At 41.1% G+C, this 19,821-nt stretch overlaps 1 protein-coding gene across 3 annotated transcripts in view; it reads left to right on the forward strand.

The window, feature by feature from the left end:
* Positions 1-674: 674 nt before the first annotated feature.
* The window catches only part of waca (WW domain containing adaptor with coiled-coil a), a 61,136-nt gene continuing 41,989 nt past the window's right edge, over positions 675-19,821 (forward strand). Inside the window, exons 1-4 of one of the 3 annotated variants that reach the window (XM_060940084.1) lie at positions 675-943; positions 1,144-1,177; positions 1,928-2,120; positions 8,697-8,785. In XM_060940084.1, coding sequence (XP_060796067.1) covers positions 903-943; positions 1,144-1,177; positions 1,928-2,120; positions 8,697-8,785 — 357 coding nt within the window. In that variant the 5' untranslated portion in view covers positions 675-902. The remainder of the gene's footprint in view (positions 944-1,143; positions 1,178-1,927; positions 2,121-8,696; positions 8,786-19,821) is intronic. The other 2 variants (XM_060940083.1, XM_060940085.1) reach the window with 2 other exon arrangements.

Raw genomic sequence — 19,821 nt, forward strand, 5'->3', positions numbered from 1 at the left:
GGGGTACACCCTGGACAAGTCGCCAGGTTATCGCAGGGCTGACACACAGAGACAAACAACCATTCACACATTTAGAGCCATGTCTTTGGGGGAAACTGGAGGATCTGGAGGAAACCCAAGCATATACGGAGAGAACATGCAAACTCCACATAGAAAGGCGCTTGTCGGCCGCTGGACTCGAACCCAGAACCTTCTTGCTGTGAGGCGACAGTGCTCACCACTACACCACCCAAATCTAACATGCGGATTGAAAAGATTAAATTGCAAAGTAAGGTTAAAAAAAAAAAAGGTAAAATTTGCCTCAGTAAACATTTGGGGAATGCGACCCAACCCCTTAAAACCACACAGAGGCGCAATCGCCTTTCCTTCTGTAAACTCGACGGAAATGGACGATTACAGCCGAGTTTATCCGATGTGGCTGAGAAAGTCCCGGATGTAAGCGAAAAGGGGCGGGGCGTTGTGTCGGGTGAATGGTCCTGATGTAAGCGAGAAGGGGCGGGGCGATGTGTCGGGCGAATGGTCCGGATGTAAGCAAAAAAGGGGCGGGGCGATGTGTCGGGCGAATGGTCCGGATGTAAGCAAAAAGGGGCGGGGCGATGTATGGGGCAAATGGTCCGGATGGAAGCGGAAAGGGGCGGGGCGATGTATGGGGCGAATAGTCCGGATGTAAGCGAAAAGGGGCGGGGCGATGTCGAGGCTGAGAGTTTGGTGTGGGAGAGGGACATGGACCAAGGGCGCTCTTCCGATTAGCAGAGGCCGTGAGCGACTCGCACAGCCAGAACTCTTGAAATAATAGATGAGATCGGGTTTTCGATAGCCTACAACAAAACCAAAATAAAACAAAAAACATATAAGCAACCCATCTTTCACATCTACTTCACGCACACACTAACACGGCATTGATGGTAATGTATACAAGGAAACAACCAAGACTCGGCGATGGGTAAAGACCTATATTTTTGCACTACGATTTTTTTTCCTTCTTTTCCTTCTCCTCTTTGACAGTCCGCCATTTTTAGTGAAACCAAAATAAGTAGAAACTTGCCCAATGAAGCTTATGCGGCTGTTGCAGTTTGTTTAGACGTTGAACTCCAGACATGTTTGACTTTTCGTGTCTCTAACGTGTTTTCTCTCTATTTGTAGGTGCAACGACCGAAGGGACTCTCAGCCCTATCAGGTAGCGCTAAGCTAAGCTCAAATAAATCAGATTAAAAGGGCGCAGGCTTCTCCAGCATTACAGGCCTCTGTGCGCAAAACAGACCGCAAAAGTCTCAAAAGGACATTGGTTTCTGTAGAAAATAAACACACAACATGTACACCGAGCTCTTTATTCTTCTCAGTGACCCTGTGAGCGAACCTGGCGTCGAATTTTACCGTTAGCTCTGATGTTAGCTTTGCGCTAACGTTAACGAGTTTCATAAGCTAATGCTAGCGGCAAGCTATGAAGTTAGCTGGCTGAGATAAGGCCTGAATGTGGCAGTTTTTCACGCTGACTGTATAGTTTAAAAAATGTAAAAAAAAAAACAAAAACCTTAGTTCATGAAAACTAATGTCACTCAGACTGAATTATTCAATGACCTGTTTCCTTGTACATATTTTGGTCGAGAGTTGGTGGTAAACAACAATCTGACCCGATAGTAATGATACAAATACGCTGTAAGATCTACAATAAAATTCACACATCATTAATAAGTTCAACAGCTGTTAGACGTGTGGCCTGGGGTGTCTCAGATGCAGCTGTAATACTTTGTTTTGCTTGTGTTAAATGCCATCCTGATATCCCTCCCACTCGTGTCATGACTCAACCTTCTGTTAAGAGCTGCCTGAATGTGTGTGAATGTAAAGCCTCATGGAGGTTGATCAGGTATCTGATAAAGGTGTATGGTTGCGTGCTGAAGGGAGGAATGTCTGTCTTTTCCCTTTGCAGACTTTTAAATACTCATCGAAGAGTCACCCAGGCGGTGATCACAGACATGAGAAGATGCGAGAGAGCAGCGATGGCACTCCGCCGTGTAAGATGGTGCGCAGATCAGACAGTCCTGACAACAAGCACACAGAGAGCAGTGCACACAGCAGAGCTAAATCCACACATCTCCACCGGGCCAGAGACAGGGATGGAGGTATGATCATAAACGCCTTATCCTGTGCTGACTAAACGGACCAATCCATCTGTAAGGTTAGTTAGGGATTGAAGATGCTTTTACTGCCACGCAACAGTGTACTTGTGGTGGTAGTTTCAGTATAGCTCAGCAATACACTAAGCAATAACGCCAGGATCAGACTACATGAATTCAGCCTGATTTTGACATGATGTTGTCGAGGCTGACAAATTTCCAGCATTAGGCCAGAATATGAACATCGGGAATGAAAAGCAGGACTTGTAGTGTGACATAATCGAAGGACAGTAACATCTGGTCTGGGATTCCTCACGACATCCAGATGAAAAGGCTAGCATGTCAGAGTTTTCTGTGTTTTCTCGCCTAGTTTGACAACTCGTACAACATGTTCCTTACACCACGAGTTGGCCTAGTGGTTAGCGTGTCTGCATCTCGATCAGGAGATCGCGAGTTCTACTCACGGTCAGGTCGTACCAAAGACCATCATAAAAATGGTACCTGCTGCCGTCTGGCAAGGCACGCTGCAATACAGATGCGAGTGGGGAGTCAAACTCTCGTGGTTACCAGAGGACTAGCCCCCCACTGTAACCCTAGCTATGTAATAGGCGAGAGGCAGAGGGCTACGGAAACTGAGATCGGCGCCACATGGTGTGGGAAGGACTTGGATTTGACATGTTCCTTGATAGCCATGACTGACAATTTATTGACCCTCCTCCATTGAGACACAACAGCCAGAGTGATTATTCAATCAGGGTCAAACTTGGTGTGGTCAGTCTCTGGACCAAGACATGGCAAGAATTTATGGCACTATGATTGTCTCATCGGAAATGGTGACCATCATGTAGTCTTATCCTGTCCTAAGATGCAGAACGAGACAACCCATGCAAGAAATTTGCATTGATATGGAGATGGTGAGATTTAGCATGTAAATCTAGGATTGGAACAATTGGGTGGAATCCAATGATTGCAGTAGTGACTGAAGTAAACGTGTAACAGAAGTGTTGGCGCACTCGTATCATTAGAATTAGGAGTGTAGATTTAACAGTGGGATAAAGTATAGTCTATATCAACGTTACCAGCTGTCTGCAGCTGCATCTGAAGTGCAGTTATGAGTTGAGTTCTGTGGAGGAAAGAAACTCCTTTTGAGACAGTTTCCAATAATATAGCGAAAGTGTTGTTTAGAAATTGTTTCAGGAACAGGACCTTATTTTTTTATACCTTTAAACTAGAAAAGCCTGGGTTTTAAATGATTGTTTTTGGAAATGTTGCTTTTTCATAGTGAACTGGCATAATGTAATTGTTACTGGAGTAGCTCGAATTGTCAAACATTTCTTTAGATAGCATAGTCATGTGTGGAAAGTTTGCCTACCAGAAAATATCCTGTAAAAATAATTGAATTGATAGCTTGGTTTAGACTCAGTAATATCTTATTGTTTTTCACAGCTGAAAATGGAAGAGCTTCTAGTCACGGTTTTTTGTTTGGTCTTGAATGCAAACTAGCTATAAAGTTAAATGCAGATAATATTTTAGAAGGATTTCAGGGCTCTTTAGATATACGTGGGTAGAGCTCATATACCCGCTACGTGCAAATAACTGACTACCATTAAGTCCCAACATGAGATGTACATATCACACCTGAAACTGTTTGTGTGATAGTGAAACGTACGCACTCCCGTCTCTTATTCCATGCAAATCTCTCACTCCTTTCAAATGGCTGCTTGTGACACACATCTGGAAACTTCCACTGTCCAAGCAGGACCAAGCCGTGCATAGGGATTGCATATTCATATAGAATATCAACTTGGAGTACTTTGATTTTCAGACCTTAAACAGCTACTAACATGTTATGAATTTATCGCAATGCTAAGCTGATTAAACCCTCAATATGATTTATTACTCTCTTCATTCTGTATTCAGTCTCAGGAAGTCTTTTAAAGAAACACCTGTGAGCCAGTGACATAATTAAGAGCTGACAGTAATTTAGAGAACTTTCAGTTTCGCAGATCTCACTGAATGAAACGGGCATGAAATATATAGTTTAATTGCAGTTGTTTTTGTAACAGTAGCATAGTCTCTGAAATGTCACTTTTTTTTGTTAACCTTCTTTTGACCTTAACGCTAACTGTCTGTTTCGCACTTTGGCTAGTCAGATGACTGATACAAACTGAAACCAAATGAACAGATTTTACACAAATTACAAAATTCCAGTGAAGATAGCAGAAGTTTGCCGCCAAATTTTGTCACGACAACTATATTTGCAAAGCAAGTGCCTTTCTGTAGTAAATAATAAATCCCCTGCTGGCTGAAAGGCCCGAAGGGGGATTGTCATGGCGATGTCCATCCCAGGAAGGGTGCCAACCTTCTGAAATCAGCTCCTCTCACAATTTTTGGAAGAATTTCACGAAACTCAGCAAAAGGCCTTGTTATATGTCTGTAGCACGCAGATTTTGTTCAATTCAGTTGCATCTTACCAGAGTTGTGTCCCTTGATGAACAACCTTGTACTTTCACAATTTCATGAAGGTGTTTGCCTTCTGACATCAACTCCTCTCACAATTTTTGGACGAATTTCTCGAAGCTTGGCAAAAGGCCTTGTTATATGACGGTAATACGCATATTGTGATTTAATTTCGTTTGTAAAAATTTTACCAGGGTTTTGACCCTTGATTGATTAACTTGTACTTTGACAGCTTCATGAGGGTGTACGTTCTTCTGAAATCAGCTCACAATTTGTGGAGGAATTTCACCAAACTTGGCAAAAGGCTTTGGCAGTTAGACACACATTAAAATTTTACCAGAGGCATGCCTTTGATTATTAACAAACGTGTACTTTGGCAATTTCATCAAGGTGTGCTTGCTTTCTGAAATCAACTTCCCTCACAATTTTTATCCCCCACTGGCCAAAAGGCCTGAAGGGGGATTATGTCGTGGCAATGTCTGTCCATCCCAGGAAGGGTACTCGCCTTCTGAAATCAACTCCTCTCTGTTTTTGGAGGAATTTCACGAAACTTGACAGGATTCTTTGTCGGTAATACGCATATTGCAATTTCGTTAAATTCAGTCACATTTTACCAGAGTTATGGCATAGTTGCCAGCAGGGGATATTGTGCTCTGAAAGCGCACTTGTGAATTCTTGAAATTTAAACCCACCATTTAGTTTCATCTCTGTTATGATACTACTTTTTTTTTTTTAACTCCTATTCCAATAACCATACAAGAAATGGTCTTATTTTGCACAAAGTCATAAGGGAGCTTAATATTCTATCAGGATGGGTTGGTTAGCATAGCAGAGCAAATATCATTGTGCTGAGATGAGAGGTTGTAACATAAATTTAGGGTTTGTCTGAAATTTGAAACCAAGACTTTTTATGGGGGGGGGGGAGGCAGGCTAAAGAAACTGAAAGTCAGTTTATTTGCTCTGTGCTTTCATGATTTCTGTGTCTGTACACCCACAGCTCTAATGTAGACAGCCAGATTATCAACCACCTTCACGTGTACGTATGTTTTACCCTCATGTTGATGTCCAGGAAACTGGTTTAAAGTAAACATGACCAAGCTTCAAGACTAAATGTTCATCATTTTCTGTGGTCTGCCTCTAATGTCTTCAGTCTTTGATCGTAAATGGTCCAGAATGGAACGTATTCAACAGTATCGATTAAAATGCCACCTACTGTTTTTTTTTTTTTCAACTATTTATAGTGAAGAATTACTGGACATATAAATAAACCTCGACACGTTTGCGGAGCAGCAAGTGTCCAGGCACTTGTAGCTTTTGATTTCACTGATGCATTTTTTTCGCACAGGACACATCACATCAGAACGTGTATGCTACTGGCACGACAACAACCTTTAGATTTTATAAAGAAAACTATTCTTAAATGTTCAGCCTTGTGAATTAAACATGAAGGACTGGGACAACTGAAGTTGGGCCAGTTGTAATTACAACACAGCTCAGCAAACGACAAGAAGGCAGTGTGGCCTTGGTCTTTGTATCCATGAGTCGTTATCGTGCATGGTAGATTATGATTTGTAATTTAGATTATGTATTATACATGTAGATTATGATTTGTAATAAAGTTCTGTGTCTACGGAGTGTTGCGTGATTTCAGTGGAATTCCAGGAGTTAAAAAGAGATGATGTGCAAGACTGGAAGAGCAACGCCCGCACTTGTGCTTTGTGCCATGACGCATGTTTCTGATGCAGCTGGTGTGATGTTTAAGTGCAGTTTATGCAGGCACACTTGGATAAAGGTGCTTGAAACGTGTCTAGTGTGAACTGGCGTTTAGACTGATCCTTTAGATGATTGGCTTTTCTGTCCAAAATATGACGAGTGTGTTCTCATATATAATTGTATAAATCTTGTTTACGGAACAGTGGAAATCGCTGACAGATTGTTTTCCATATTATGTCCGTCACTCAAGGATGATGGTGTACTGATGGGTCTTGTGCACCACTGAGCAACAGCTTGTGCATGCAGAACATGAAGGCGGATAAACTCTGCCTTTACTGGTATTAGCTACTTGAGTGATTGTTTTTGGAAAGTCCGGAGTTAAATGGGAAAAGCGCTGATGGTGTTCGTTATTGTTTTTGGGAATGTATCGTGCTTCAGCACAACTTTTCAGTCCTTTTGTGGTGCTTTAATTGGGTGTCCTTGTTTCCCCAACCCTAACTGCGCTGTGTAAAATGAAGTCCACGCTCTTAAATTAAACACAGGCCTATAAAAGAATTCTGTGCAAAAGTGTTGAGGTGCTGTGATGGTCACAAGTATTCAAAACTGTGTACTTTTCATTATTAGCTTGGCTTTTTTTAATAAATACCCTTTCAGAATCTGCATATTTAACTTTAAAGAATGAAGCACAGACCTTTATCCAGAGCAACGGATGTCGCAGAAGTGCTTTGTAGTCTCAGATACATCCTCGCGCTCGTGAAAATGGGTCAGGGTCCGAGAATTATCGAGCTGTTCGAAAGGATTGAGATTTTTGTTGCCGTTTTCTTTTAAAATTAGTACTTGTTTAGGTTCTTGGTTGAACAGGTGGTTCTTTTGAGTTTGTTTGGACACACAGTGACTCAGCTGTTCCTCAACCACAGCCAGGGGAAGTTCATACCACTACCTAGGTGTCAGCGCAGAGAAGACATGCATGTTGTCTTTGTGTATCAAGTCATGTTAGGGGCTCAGGGAGAACCTGGGGCACCCAAGGACGGACGGTTGGAGTAAAAACCTGCAACCACACTGTGGCTTTGCAGATAAGATTAAACGCTGCAGCATTTTATCAGGAATCGTACTCCAGTAGATTAGGTTCAACCGTTTATTGTGCAGAGTACAGGTACAAAGCCAATGAAATGCAGTTGGTATCTAAGCAGAAGTGCAAAATGCAGTATTTACAGACGAGTGTCAGAAGTTAGTACTGCAGCAGAGTTATGCTATAAGTTACAATATATACAGTGATGGACAGGATTATATACTGTAGCATTTGTATTTAGGGTAGTAATCATACTGCAGTTTCACGATGTATGGTTGCTGTCACGTTGGGTATGTTTGGGGGGGGGGAATTCTGGCCTGTGTATCAGACTTGATGTTTGTCTCGGTAAATATGCTGAATTGACTAACAGATTGTACAAATGCTAGCTTCATAGCAGATGTATAATTTTTGTTTGTGTATACTACTGTATGATGTTCTCAGAGTTTGTTTCCTAGTTTTGGAGGCATTTCTGAAAGTTAACGACACGATTGTGATCGGAAAAAATAATTATACTGTTTGCTACCCTGTTGCTGCAATGGTTTTTGTGTTCTTATGCGTAAAACTGTTTTTCTTTGTCCTGTTTGGGTTGTGTGGAGATACCAGAGGGATATAATGTCTCACTTTTACAGCAGACATGGTGACGGCACATGCCGTAGCCTTTTCCACATGCAGTGTCGAGTCTGCTTTTGTTTCCCGAGGCCTGTGGTTTCTCGCTAGAAATGTTACTAAAGACAATATTCATGCTGTATTGTGCATGTCAGTGCCATGCTGTTATTGAAAATTAATCAACATCTGTTACAGCGAGTGTTGAATCTGATCAGTCAGGTGTTGATTGATTTTCTCTGACAGCACAGATCTGAGATTAATTCAGTCAAGACTGCAGAGCATGGGTTTATTTATTTTATATATATAATATATAACAAGTATTTCTAGCTAGAAATCACTAGTGCTGTGGTCACACATGCACAGGACATTTTTCTGAGTTTCAGCTTGCTAGTGGCGTCCAATCCATGCTGTTATGGAAAATTAAACAAGTGAGCAGGCTTTGACCCTCAACTTCTTATTTTTAACAAGCTGGGTTAAGTGAAAAGAATTTCGCTGTGCTGTAATGTATATGTGACACGGGCTTTTTTTCTAATGTGCAGCCCACGTTTACTTTAACTGGTGACAAAGGATCTCAAACTGAAGCACAAGTACTTTCCATTTCTGTATAGTTAATAGCAACTAAAAAAAATTTAATTATTCATTCGACTACAGCAGAGCCTAGGTCAGGTGACTAATTTGCTGCTGCTTTGTTAATGCCATTTTTAATTGTTCCTTATTTCTTTATTAATTTTCAGGCACCAGTATTTCCCCTCAAGAGAATTCTCACAACCACAGTTCTCTGCACAGCTCCAACTCTCACTCGAACCCCAACAAATCAGACACAGTAAGTACCTCCTTGTCTGTGTTTCTCTGCTGGTGCTCACGCGTCCATGATGAAATAAATAAAAAAAATCGAACCGTGTCTCATTTTATTCTAATAATGGCTTGGAAGCTTAAAAATAGACGGCCTTTCGATTTCATAAAATCGGTGAAATTTGGTCATTGTGATATTGCAGAAATAAATATATATCTAAAAAATAAAACAAAAACCAGGCCGTTCTGTGGCTGGAAAGTTACTTAATTTGAGGGGATTCTCTAGCAAATAATGTGCATGAAATCATCCGCTTTGCACAGTCGAGCAGACAGAGGTGTGCACATGCGCACGCTTATCTTTGACCGTGCACTGACAGTTACGTCATTCTGTCGCTAAACGAACAGCTGATCACACCGAGGTGCTCGCTGACCACTGATATTTATTTCCTTTCCTTCACAACATAACGTCTTTTCTTCTTGCTTTCCGTTACTGTAGTCGATCTTTCGCGTTTCATTCACGCACTCAAGTTCTCCATTTCCCTTTCCTGTTTCATATTTATCCCACAGTGCATGCTGTAGTCTTTTATTGCGTCACGCTGAAGCAAGAAAAAAATAGCGGAAAATTTAGGGCCACGTGGCCCTAAATTCATTAATTGTTCTATTTAAAAAGAAAAGAAAAACTATTAAAATTGAAAGTCTGTGATTGGAATTGAGTAGCTTTCGGCCCACTAAAGAAAAATAATTGGGTGTCAGGGAAAATTCTTTTTATGATCTACACTTGAAAAATCTGAAGGGGAGTATACCTTTTAAGCATCCAGTTTAGATTGTAGTTTTTGTGCCATTATGCCCAGTTCGTGTCCCCTGTGCATTACTGTATAATCCAATGCTACCAAAGAGACAGGAAATGGATGGTGTCTGTTCTTGCAAAGTTAAAATGTCATGGGGTATAATAATAGCATATTGATCCCTAAGTGCTGTTAAAGTGATTCCATTTGATAGGAGCACTGGGCTTGTGCTCTTAACACAAGCCCAGTGTTGCACATTGCGAACATCCAGTGTCATTGAGAACATGAGATGAGGGAACATGCATCCAAACATCATTTTATGCTGCAGTTAATGGTGAATAAAATCTTTCCTTAGCAGTTACTCAGCTGAACAGTTTTGCTCAGCTCTTGTATCTTGATTATAGGTTTGCTATTTTTTTTTCCCCCTTCCCCACTTGAGTTTGATGGTGACTTCTTTTTCATGGAGTTTGTTTGATTTGACATTGGAGCAGTGTTCAGGTACGCCATATTGTTTGCATACGAGTGTATGGTTGGTCAGGATATTGGTGTGTTGTGACTGGATGGACATTTATTGGTTCTCATTGAGGATTGTTTGTTTATTTTATTAAGAGGGAAACAATACTGTATGCACCAGTAATAACCATGATAAGGTTGCTGTTCCAAAGAAAGAGGGGAAAAAGACACTGACAAAAGTATGGACAAAAAGTATATTTTAAGTGGAGTTGGAAGTCGGATCACAAGGGTCCCATGGGCTGGTGTTCCAAAGTTTGGGGTTCATGGCCCTAAGGGCGCTTTCACACTTGTGTATCTGGCAGCCAAGTCCCAATTGGAACAATATTTGATGCTTTTGGCTCAAGCTGTGTGGTTTGGTTTCACGTACACCACATAATTAAATGAACCAAAAAACAAACAAACAAAAAACAAAACAGTTGTCTGGGCTGCATTTAGGGCTGAGAACTCTTTCATTCATTGAAATAGTTTCCCCATAGAAATAAATCGCCCAGCTAAAGAGCCAGCATGAAACAAATTGCTGGATAATTCTATTAATACGTAGTTTAAAACATTTTGTGCATTACATCCAGAATTTTTCTCCTTTTGCTTGTTGATCTAAAAAAAGATATGTAGCCATTGACATCAGCTTGGCCTTAAAGGTCATAGGCAACGGTCGGAGGTGAAATGTAGAATATCAACTTTATTGTCTAGAAGAACGACCTAAAAAGCGAATTCAGTCTTCCTGGTGTGTAATTTGAACCCTAAAATTGAATAAAACGGTTAAAGTATACTGTTTTGCCCAATTTCCGAAGGTTTGTTTACATATCACTTATGCGCACTTTCACCACAAGGGGACCGTCGTCGTGACGTCATTTAAGCCAAACAGACTGGGAGCAGCTCTGTGTTTACCTGCGAACCGAGCACACATGTACGGACTTGGGTCGTGAGAGGTTGTGTAAAATGTCTGAAAGCAATAGCGATTTTGAAGTAGGAACTCTCCAGATTAAATATCGAGAGGTGAAACCATATATGTATAAACGTATGGCTGTTGCGAAGAAATCGGTGAATGTGGCTCACTGGTTTGACCGTGCGGCCTCAGAATCGAACAGCGACTCTGCCGACTCTGATTGCAGTGACCCTGGACCTCAACAAGACTCGCGCCCAAACGATTATCCTGGTAGTTATGATAAATTCCTACTTTCGTCGTAATACTAAATAAGAGCCCTTTTGAAGAATAATTAAACCGCCCTCCCTAGTGGATATAGGGAACGATTACTTGACAGTGCGCCGGTAGGCCACATTAGCCTGCCATCCGTGGCATTATACTATTTATAGCCGACTCTAAGCGAAGAAATATCCCTTTGTCTCATTTCCACAATGATTGTACAGGATCCCTCAGGATTCTTGACTTGTCAATTGCAAGCAAAAGTAAAAATGTTTACCTCCAATCTTCGCCTTTTTGCTTGAGCGTTGCTGCTCTGTTTCTTCTTTAACTGCTTGATTTTGTTTCACACACACAATCCACTCTCTCCGCCTCGTCTCCTCTTCCGGAAAAAAACAACTCTCTGGCTTTATGCACACAATCCACTCTCTCTGCCTCGTCTCCTCTTTCAGAAAAAGCCAACCCACTTGCTCTGCCTCTTCTCCTTTTTCGGAAAAAAACAGCCCTCTCGCGCCGCCTCTTCTCCTCTTTCGGAAAAAGCCAACCTACTCGCTCTGTCTCTTCTCCTTTTTTGGAAAAAAGCCAACCCTCTTTGCTCCGCCTGTTCTCCTCTTCCAGAAAAAGCCAATCCACTCTCTCTGCCTCTTCTCCTCTCTCGGAAAAAGGTAAAAACTTCTTCCTGAACCGGTCCCGTTGTTACAGTTCACTGCACAATAATAAGGCATGGGGTTTTTCTTTGGAAATTCCTGAATGCACGTCTGCACTCAAGCCGAACGGCAATGTAAGTAAACGGAAGTGGACTCAACTCAAGCGGTTTGTTTGACTGAAATGACATCACGCGCCGAGTGGTCACGAAAATAGCTGAACAGAAATTCGCCACGATCCGCGCTAACTTATTTTAATTATTACTTATTAACAATATTTCTTGGGACTAGAAGAAAATTACAGAGGGTTTTTTTTAACATGTAAAGTTTCAAATGTGCATAAAATTGAAACCGTTGCCTATGAGCTTTAAAGGAGATACACAGACCCTTTATTTTTAAATAAATGTGAGTGGATAGTATCTCCATCCTTGACTTTTGTATGCTGCATAAATGGGAATTTAAAAAAAAATTGAGTTAAAATCGACCGCAAAGTTGGCATTCGAGCTGCCCTGCTGAGCCAGCCAGCCCCGAGTGCGTGACGTCACAGCGGGAACCGGTTTTAAGGCCGAGGCCTTTGACAGCTATAGACCAAAGTCATATAAATAATTTATGGTGAAAGTAAGAAATACCGTTACCGACTTGCTCAACTAAGACTGATTTGACTTCGTTGATTGTGGGTTGACTCTCATTAAAACAGGATAGGTGTTATAACTTCTGCAACATGCATGTACATGCATGCATTTTCACTGATAAAACGTAAAAGGCTAATTAAATAATCAGATGAACTGAGACAATCACATTCTGAAGCAAATTAAATAATCTTATACCGGTAACTTAAACACACAATACAAGTTACATGTATTAATCTAAATGCAGGTAAACGTTTTATTTTTTTATTTTTTATCTAAATGAGAGTCGGAGCTTACCTGTTTGTGTTCTCACTTCTTGAAGGCCGATCTTGTGGCTGATTTTGATACAATCTGGCTTTTATTTGTTCGTTCAGTTCACCGTTTATTCGCTTCTTCCAAATAAGAGCGAGATGGCAGCAATATCCAGTGGAGAAAATCAGACGGCTGCCCCACTCATTCTCTCCATACTGAGTACTCCGCCATTACTGCTCGGCACAGGCAATTACTAAAACCCAGGATGGAACGGGATGCCACCAGTTTTAGCAACAACCGCAGGGAGGTCACTGCCTGAGTGATATTTTCCGTCCTGTCCCGTCCTAGGTTTTAGCAACAACCCTCAGCTCATGCTCTGGGAGGACTGGTGCAACTAAACTCACTTCCTTTATAAGTAAATAAATACTTGTAGTTTTATTTAATTGTTGGTACTGCACCCTCTTTCAATACGGGCTTACATCCAACGCTCCTGAACAGATCTGAGGTTTCGTACGTGTCTTCAGTAAAATGTGCAGAGGAGAGACCACTTCGTAGCCGCCCAGTGTGCCCGTGAGCTTCTCTCAAAACGCGTTCAAATCTTGGCAGCTTGAACATTCTTGGGCCATGAATACAACGTAAATCCAGCTTCTGTCGTGTTGCTGCATCCGCCAGCAGCACATCTACATAGCATGGCGCTAAATTAGCTCAAAATGGAGGATTGAAGTTGCAGTCAGCTCTGTGTTTTTAGTATAGCGGAAATGGTGAGGAGACTGATAGCCTTCCTGCGGTGACGTCACAGATGTCAAGGTCATTCACTCAGACCGCTACCTATATGAATCACTTTACTCGTAAAAATTACTATATTAGATTTATTGTTAATGCTTAAAACTATTCCTGTGCCTGTCTTGAGGTCTCAAGGCATTTATAAACGAAAGTGAGGCCATGGTTCTGTGTATATGCTTTAAGTACCACCAGTATTGGTAGACCTGGGAATCTAATACCTGCTGCGTAGGAGCTCAGTGAGGTGAGATGGACAGTCGCACGAAGATATGAAGTTTATTTTTGGGTGGTGAATATATTCACGAGTGAGTGAGGCAAACCAGTGAAAATATTTTCAACGTGAAGATCAACTTCATATCTTCGTGCCACCGTGTAATGTCCTTTATCTTATATGGGCACGTCCACCAAAAAAAAAAAAAGCAAGATCAAAAGGATTTTCATGTAGATCTGGCTCACCATTTTGCCTACACGCATCAAGTCAGTGGGAAAACGCTGGGAGTGATGTCATCACAGTGAAATCGGGAAATATCGCTCAGATCTGCGATGTATTTCGTATGAAAAATGCGAGTTTTTCAACATGAGAAGCTAAACTTCTTATCTTCAAGCCAGTGTTTTTTTTTTTTTTTTTTTTTTTAATTATAGACACGCATTCCAAAATGGATTACCCAGATTTAGCAAAACAAGTAATTGATTTCCTCATGAGTGACGTATAGAGATTTGTCGCAGTTTTGATTCTACATGTCCCAGATGTAGTTGGTATGAAAAATGAGTGGTGAATTTTCCAGTAAAACACTTGTCCATATGTGATTTGCTAATTTTGGAAACCCTACAGTATATTTAAAATATTGCAAAGACAACATATCAAATGTTGAAACTGAGAAATCTTATTGTTTGGAAGAAAAAAAATGCTCATTTTGATGCCAGCAATGTGTTTCCAAAAAAATTGGGTCTGTGTAAATAGAGATCAGAAATACCATTTCTGATAAATGGATTATTTCAGATTGGATTTGATGCTTCTACCCAACACCCAGCCTTTCCCCTGTACAGATAATTATGTACACTGCATTGAATTTATGAATAGCTGATGTTCTGGTGCAGGGTTGCAACCTGATGTCAGTAACATGATGATGACTAGTTGTGCAACCCATATTAATATGGATTTCTGGAAAATCGGCTCTCAAAGTCATCTACTCTGGAGTCCTGACCTCAGCGTTATTGAAGTTGTGGCATTACTTGGTCGAAAGAAAGAAACTAAATCCTGCATTAAGCTGGTGCATCGGGAGTTGCCTTTGAATTGTGTATTCAAAAGGAGGCTACACCAATGCTACCCAAAAAAAAAAAAAAATTCTTGTTACTTTTATTTAGTGTTTAATTGCATTGAATTTAATATTATATCCTTTTTTTAAATGAATGATTTTTTGATCTAATATTGCATATACTTTGATATTATAGCATTTCTGTGTTGTGAAATGGTCTGGTCTGTATTTTTTTTTGGGGGGGGGGCGAGATAAGTGTGGGACACCCCCCCCACCCCCCAAAAAAATAAATAAATAAAAAATCAACGAAAAGGTTTGAGACGGTGCTGTATTTAGTTACCCGTATGCTCCATCTTTAATCACTTTCTCTGAATGGAGTAAAAAGCTCCTGCTCCTCTTCAGGCTGTCTTGCTTTGCAAGCGTTTTGCCTCAGCATGCATTGGATATTTAATCTCTTTAATCTGGAGTTGTAGTGATAAAACTGCCACTGCACTGCCGTTTGGCTCATTGGTTGTAATGTTTTGTTCACATTTCATGCTCTTTAAAGGTCCCATGGCATGAAATTTTCATTTTCTGAGGTTTTTTAACGTTAAAATGAGTTCCTCTGACCTTCTTAAGTCACCCCAGTGGCTAGAAATTTCATAATGTGTAAACCAAACTATGCCCAACATTTGAGAATGGCGCGTCAAAACGGCGCGTTGATAAACTCTTCCCTTTACTAAGTCAGCAAGGGAGATGATCCCCATGCCCCCCCTCTGGATTCCCACCCACTGTATGGATTGCCCGCCCAGCTCAAAAGTTGCCACCAAACATGGAAGTTGCGCTGTACATGGATGTGACAACACAGAAAGGAGTCTGTTTTTACTGCTGACGGGAGAGCCCCTGAAGACGCAGTGGCTTAATTTTATTTACTCCAATAATACGCCGTCGAGTCTACCTAAGACGGTGTATGTTTGTCGGAAGCATTTTCCTGATGAATCTTTCCACAACTTGGGACAGTACAGGGCAGGTTTTGCACATCAACTGTCACTGAAGCCTGGGTCCGTACCAAGCATCCCTGCCGCATCAGCCACAAACACTGAACAAGTAAGTGTATAACTGTTAAGTCGTTTTGCCGTGTTTTAAAATCGGTGCCACGTTAGCCTTGCAATGGCTACATTAGCTGTGCAGCTAACCGCTTCCTGCAGTTAGCCAGGTACTCTGCGCTACAAAACCAAAAAGCATGCAGCATGCTCTGTTATAATAGCCAATCAAAACAGTTTTTACAAAGACACCCACTTTTTTTTTAAGTCACTCGTTCATTTTATTTGTTTGTTTGTTCAGTAAAATCCCAAACATTTGTTGAATTTATTTTATTTCCTCGCGTCGCACCTTAATGACGTCAGCGCGCGGTATTTTTCCCTTCGCGGTTTGTTCCTTCTCTCTTGCCATAGTAAGACACCCACATCCGGTTGTTCTGACCCGCTGGAGGTAGCGTCACAGTGCTGTTAGCCAATCAGAGGTAACACGTTTACATGTCATGAATATTAATGATAAGACCCGCCCCCACCCTCTACCCTTCCCCGCCTCCTGCTTCTCATTAGCAAAACGACGCACTGGGAAAAGCGCTGAAATGGGGCTTTCTCCCAGGAGGCTATATCTATGTGCCGAGGGTTCATTTCGAGAAAGGCTGCGGATATAACATCCGGAAACCTCCACGAGCCCGTTTAAAGCATCAACAAACCACCATGCCATGGGACCTTTAATAAGCTGAGAGCAAAAAGGTTGCATAACTTTAGGACGAGTGTTATATTTTGGTCATTCCGATTTCCTTTCTGGAACAGAAATGAGAAAATGAAAAACCAGTGGTGTTTTGAGTTTCGTTTCAAAATCCAAAAATGGGCTCATGTTTTGGATGTCCTGTGAGCTTGATCGTTCTCTTCCAGATGTTTATTACGTCTTGTCGAGCGCATAGATTTTGTATTTGGTTTGTCGTACTGTTAAATGCTGTCAGGTAGAAGAATCTGCAGGGGTGATGCACCAGAATCTGCCTTGCCTAATATTACAAACACTTGCATCACTATTCGACTTTTTTCCTCGCGTGCTTTCTGTTTTGCTCCCTCGTACTTCCCCTCCCCTTTGTTCCTCACTCATCTCACTGTTTCTTCCCAGCCCTTCATGATTGCCTTTCTGTTTCTGTAATGTTGACGGTCTCCATTTCTACCACTTGTCTGCCTCTGATTGTTCTATCGATGCAGACTCATTTTTGATTAAGCTGAAAACAAGAATTTCAACTACAGCAGTTAACACAGCACACATCCTTTGGGGTGGCACGACTGAAATGAATTTAAGGTGACATTCATAAACTGACTTTGAATTTATTCTAACTTGTCATCAAAATGGAACAGACAGCTGTTGAATCACAAATATTAAATATTATAAATAAATATTTTACTGTTAGGCTCCCAAGGTGATTTTTTTTTTTTTTTTTACTTTAACTCATACTTATGAAGTAGTCTTTCTCTGTCATCATTTGTATATTAACTGTAGGCCTGCTGCAGATTCAGAATGATGCTGGTCACAATAAAATAGTATCAGTGGTATCCTATCAATTCATTGCCGTACGAATTGAAACGTAGTAGAAAATCGACGTGGGTAATGTAATTGGATATTCGTGATGTTTGACAGGTGATAATCACCCATTCTGTCTGGGTGGAAAGAACCGTGAGAGAAGTGTTTTTGCATGAAAAAGTCCTCGTGTGGTATGTTTATTGTTAAAAAAAATGCTCATGGCACACTGCAACCCTAACAAACTGACACATCCACTGTAATCATGATATTTAAAATGCAGTTGGACAGTCTGCTATCGGTTTCATGAACAGCTCAAAAGGGGAGAGGATATAAGAATATGATGGGCTGAAGGTCAGAACCAGAGCAGGGAGAAAAGTAGGTGATGGACTTATGCAGACTGACCTTATTAGTAGCTGGGGTGTTTTCACAAAAATAGCTCTTTCTGAAGAAGTGGGTTATGATTTTCAATTGAAAACTCTCGCTTTGTCTGAAATCACTCGTGATATAGTGAGTTCGCCATTTTATAGTGCTGTCCGAATGTATGGTGAGAATTATTGCACCCTATATATTGGACTCCTAGTGTCCCATAGTGCATTGTGAAAAGTAGTGTACAACTGATGGTCACTCACCAAGCAGCATATACCATCATGCATTGCGCTCGTGCTGAAAGGAAAATGGCAGACGACAGAATAAAAGTTACAGTGCAGAGCAAGGAATTAAATCAAAAGCCTCAAATTTGGTTTAATAAAAGGCAGCAGCAGAGGAGTAAATATTCAGCCTTGATTTAAAAGAACTGGAAGATGCAGTAGACACAAAGTATTGTGTGTGTATTAATGTGGGAAATATGCTCAGTATACTATGTATTTATCACAAAAATACATACATACTGTATATACGGTCGGTATTTTCAAGACCTTGGTCACGGTATTTCATGATACGGACCTCCCAGCTGGTAAATAATGTGTAATTTATTTTTTTTGAGGTGCAGTTTCCATCAAATCCTGCGCCCTGATTGGCTGGCAAGCGGGTCCGTATCCTATGGTACAGACCACAGTTACGGACCTCTGGCGACTCGCTCGTTCACAACAAAAAACAGTCAAATTTTTTTGTCAACATTTTTTATTTATTTATTCCCCCCCCATGGCTTATTTAGATTTTTACAGTTACATCCATGCAAGAAATGAATCTGTAATTATAATATGCATGTAATGATATACATATATGCTATTTTGATTGACAATCCAGTCTAATACAAAAATAAAACAAAAACATCAATAAAGACAGACAATTATAAACTACACCCACAGCCTCCCCTCCCCTCCCACTCACCCACCCATCCACTCACCCTGAGCTTAGGCTGCGCTAATCAATAAATAAAGTTAAGCTAAACCAAAACTATATGGGGGACAAAAAAAAACAGAACAAACAAAGCAAATCCAAACAATGCAGTAAGATGATCCCCCCCCCCCCCCCCCCCCCCCCCCACACACACACACACACACACACACAGACAGAATGTAAAAAAAAAAAGCGGGAGGGTTATGGTCTTGGGTCAAAAACAATATTTATTTATTTATGTAAGATTTATTTATAAGATTATCAAATCTTATCAACTTTTGCCAGCATTTCTCAGGAGAATAGCATTAATTTTACAGCATGGATAGTGATAACGACAGTCACTACGTTTACATGCACATAGAGAGAATCGAATTTCTGCCGTTGCTCGACTGAAATCGAAGTTCAAAATGCCATGTATACACCTTAATTCGGCTGAAATTGAACCGAACTTGATTTCTTGGAATCGAGCTACACGACCTAGATTATGCGATTTCTGCCGAGCTACTTAGTGCATGTATACCCTATTGAGCTACGTATTCGAGCTACTTACTTCAGCACTGCCCCTTCCGGAAGTGACAAGACCACAAGGGAAACACAACAGCCTCGGTCGGCATGACAACGAATCATGACAACGGCATGAATCTTTTCTTTTTGTGGCATTGTTTGCACTGTTAAAATTTAGCTCACTTACTGTATCACCAAATACATCTGTACAGCTGTTGCATAGCTGTGAATTGTGTCGAAAAAACAGCCTCGGTCGGCATGACACTTCACCTTAGCCGCCCACTTTATTAGGAACACTTCTGTTCGTACATACAAACTACAAACACTCTTCTTAGAGTTTAGAGTTTATTTTATTTTTAAAAGGGCCAGTGCACAAATTAAACATTATCCTTGTGGTCAGGACAGATGTCTGTACCAGGTTATAGCAGTGCATGCTAATTTCCGCCTGTAGTCACTTTGTTTATACTCTTGAATAGCTCTTCTTCATGACGACAACCGGAAGTGTACTAACACGATGGGGCGTGTAGCGCCACCTGTGGCTCGGGTGCACAATGCACCTCATAACAATAGCTCGATTTAAACACTGCATGTAGGATTGGATTTCTCTGGCACCCTGCTGGGACCTTCAGCTCGATTACCGACAGCAGCTCGATTTGGATGTGCATGTAAACGTAG

This window comes from Neoarius graeffei, chromosome 14, assembly GCF_027579695.1.
Source record: "Neoarius graeffei isolate fNeoGra1 chromosome 14, fNeoGra1.pri, whole genome shotgun sequence".
NCBI classification, from domain to species: Eukaryota; Metazoa; Chordata; class Actinopteri; order Siluriformes; family Ariidae; genus Neoarius; species Neoarius graeffei.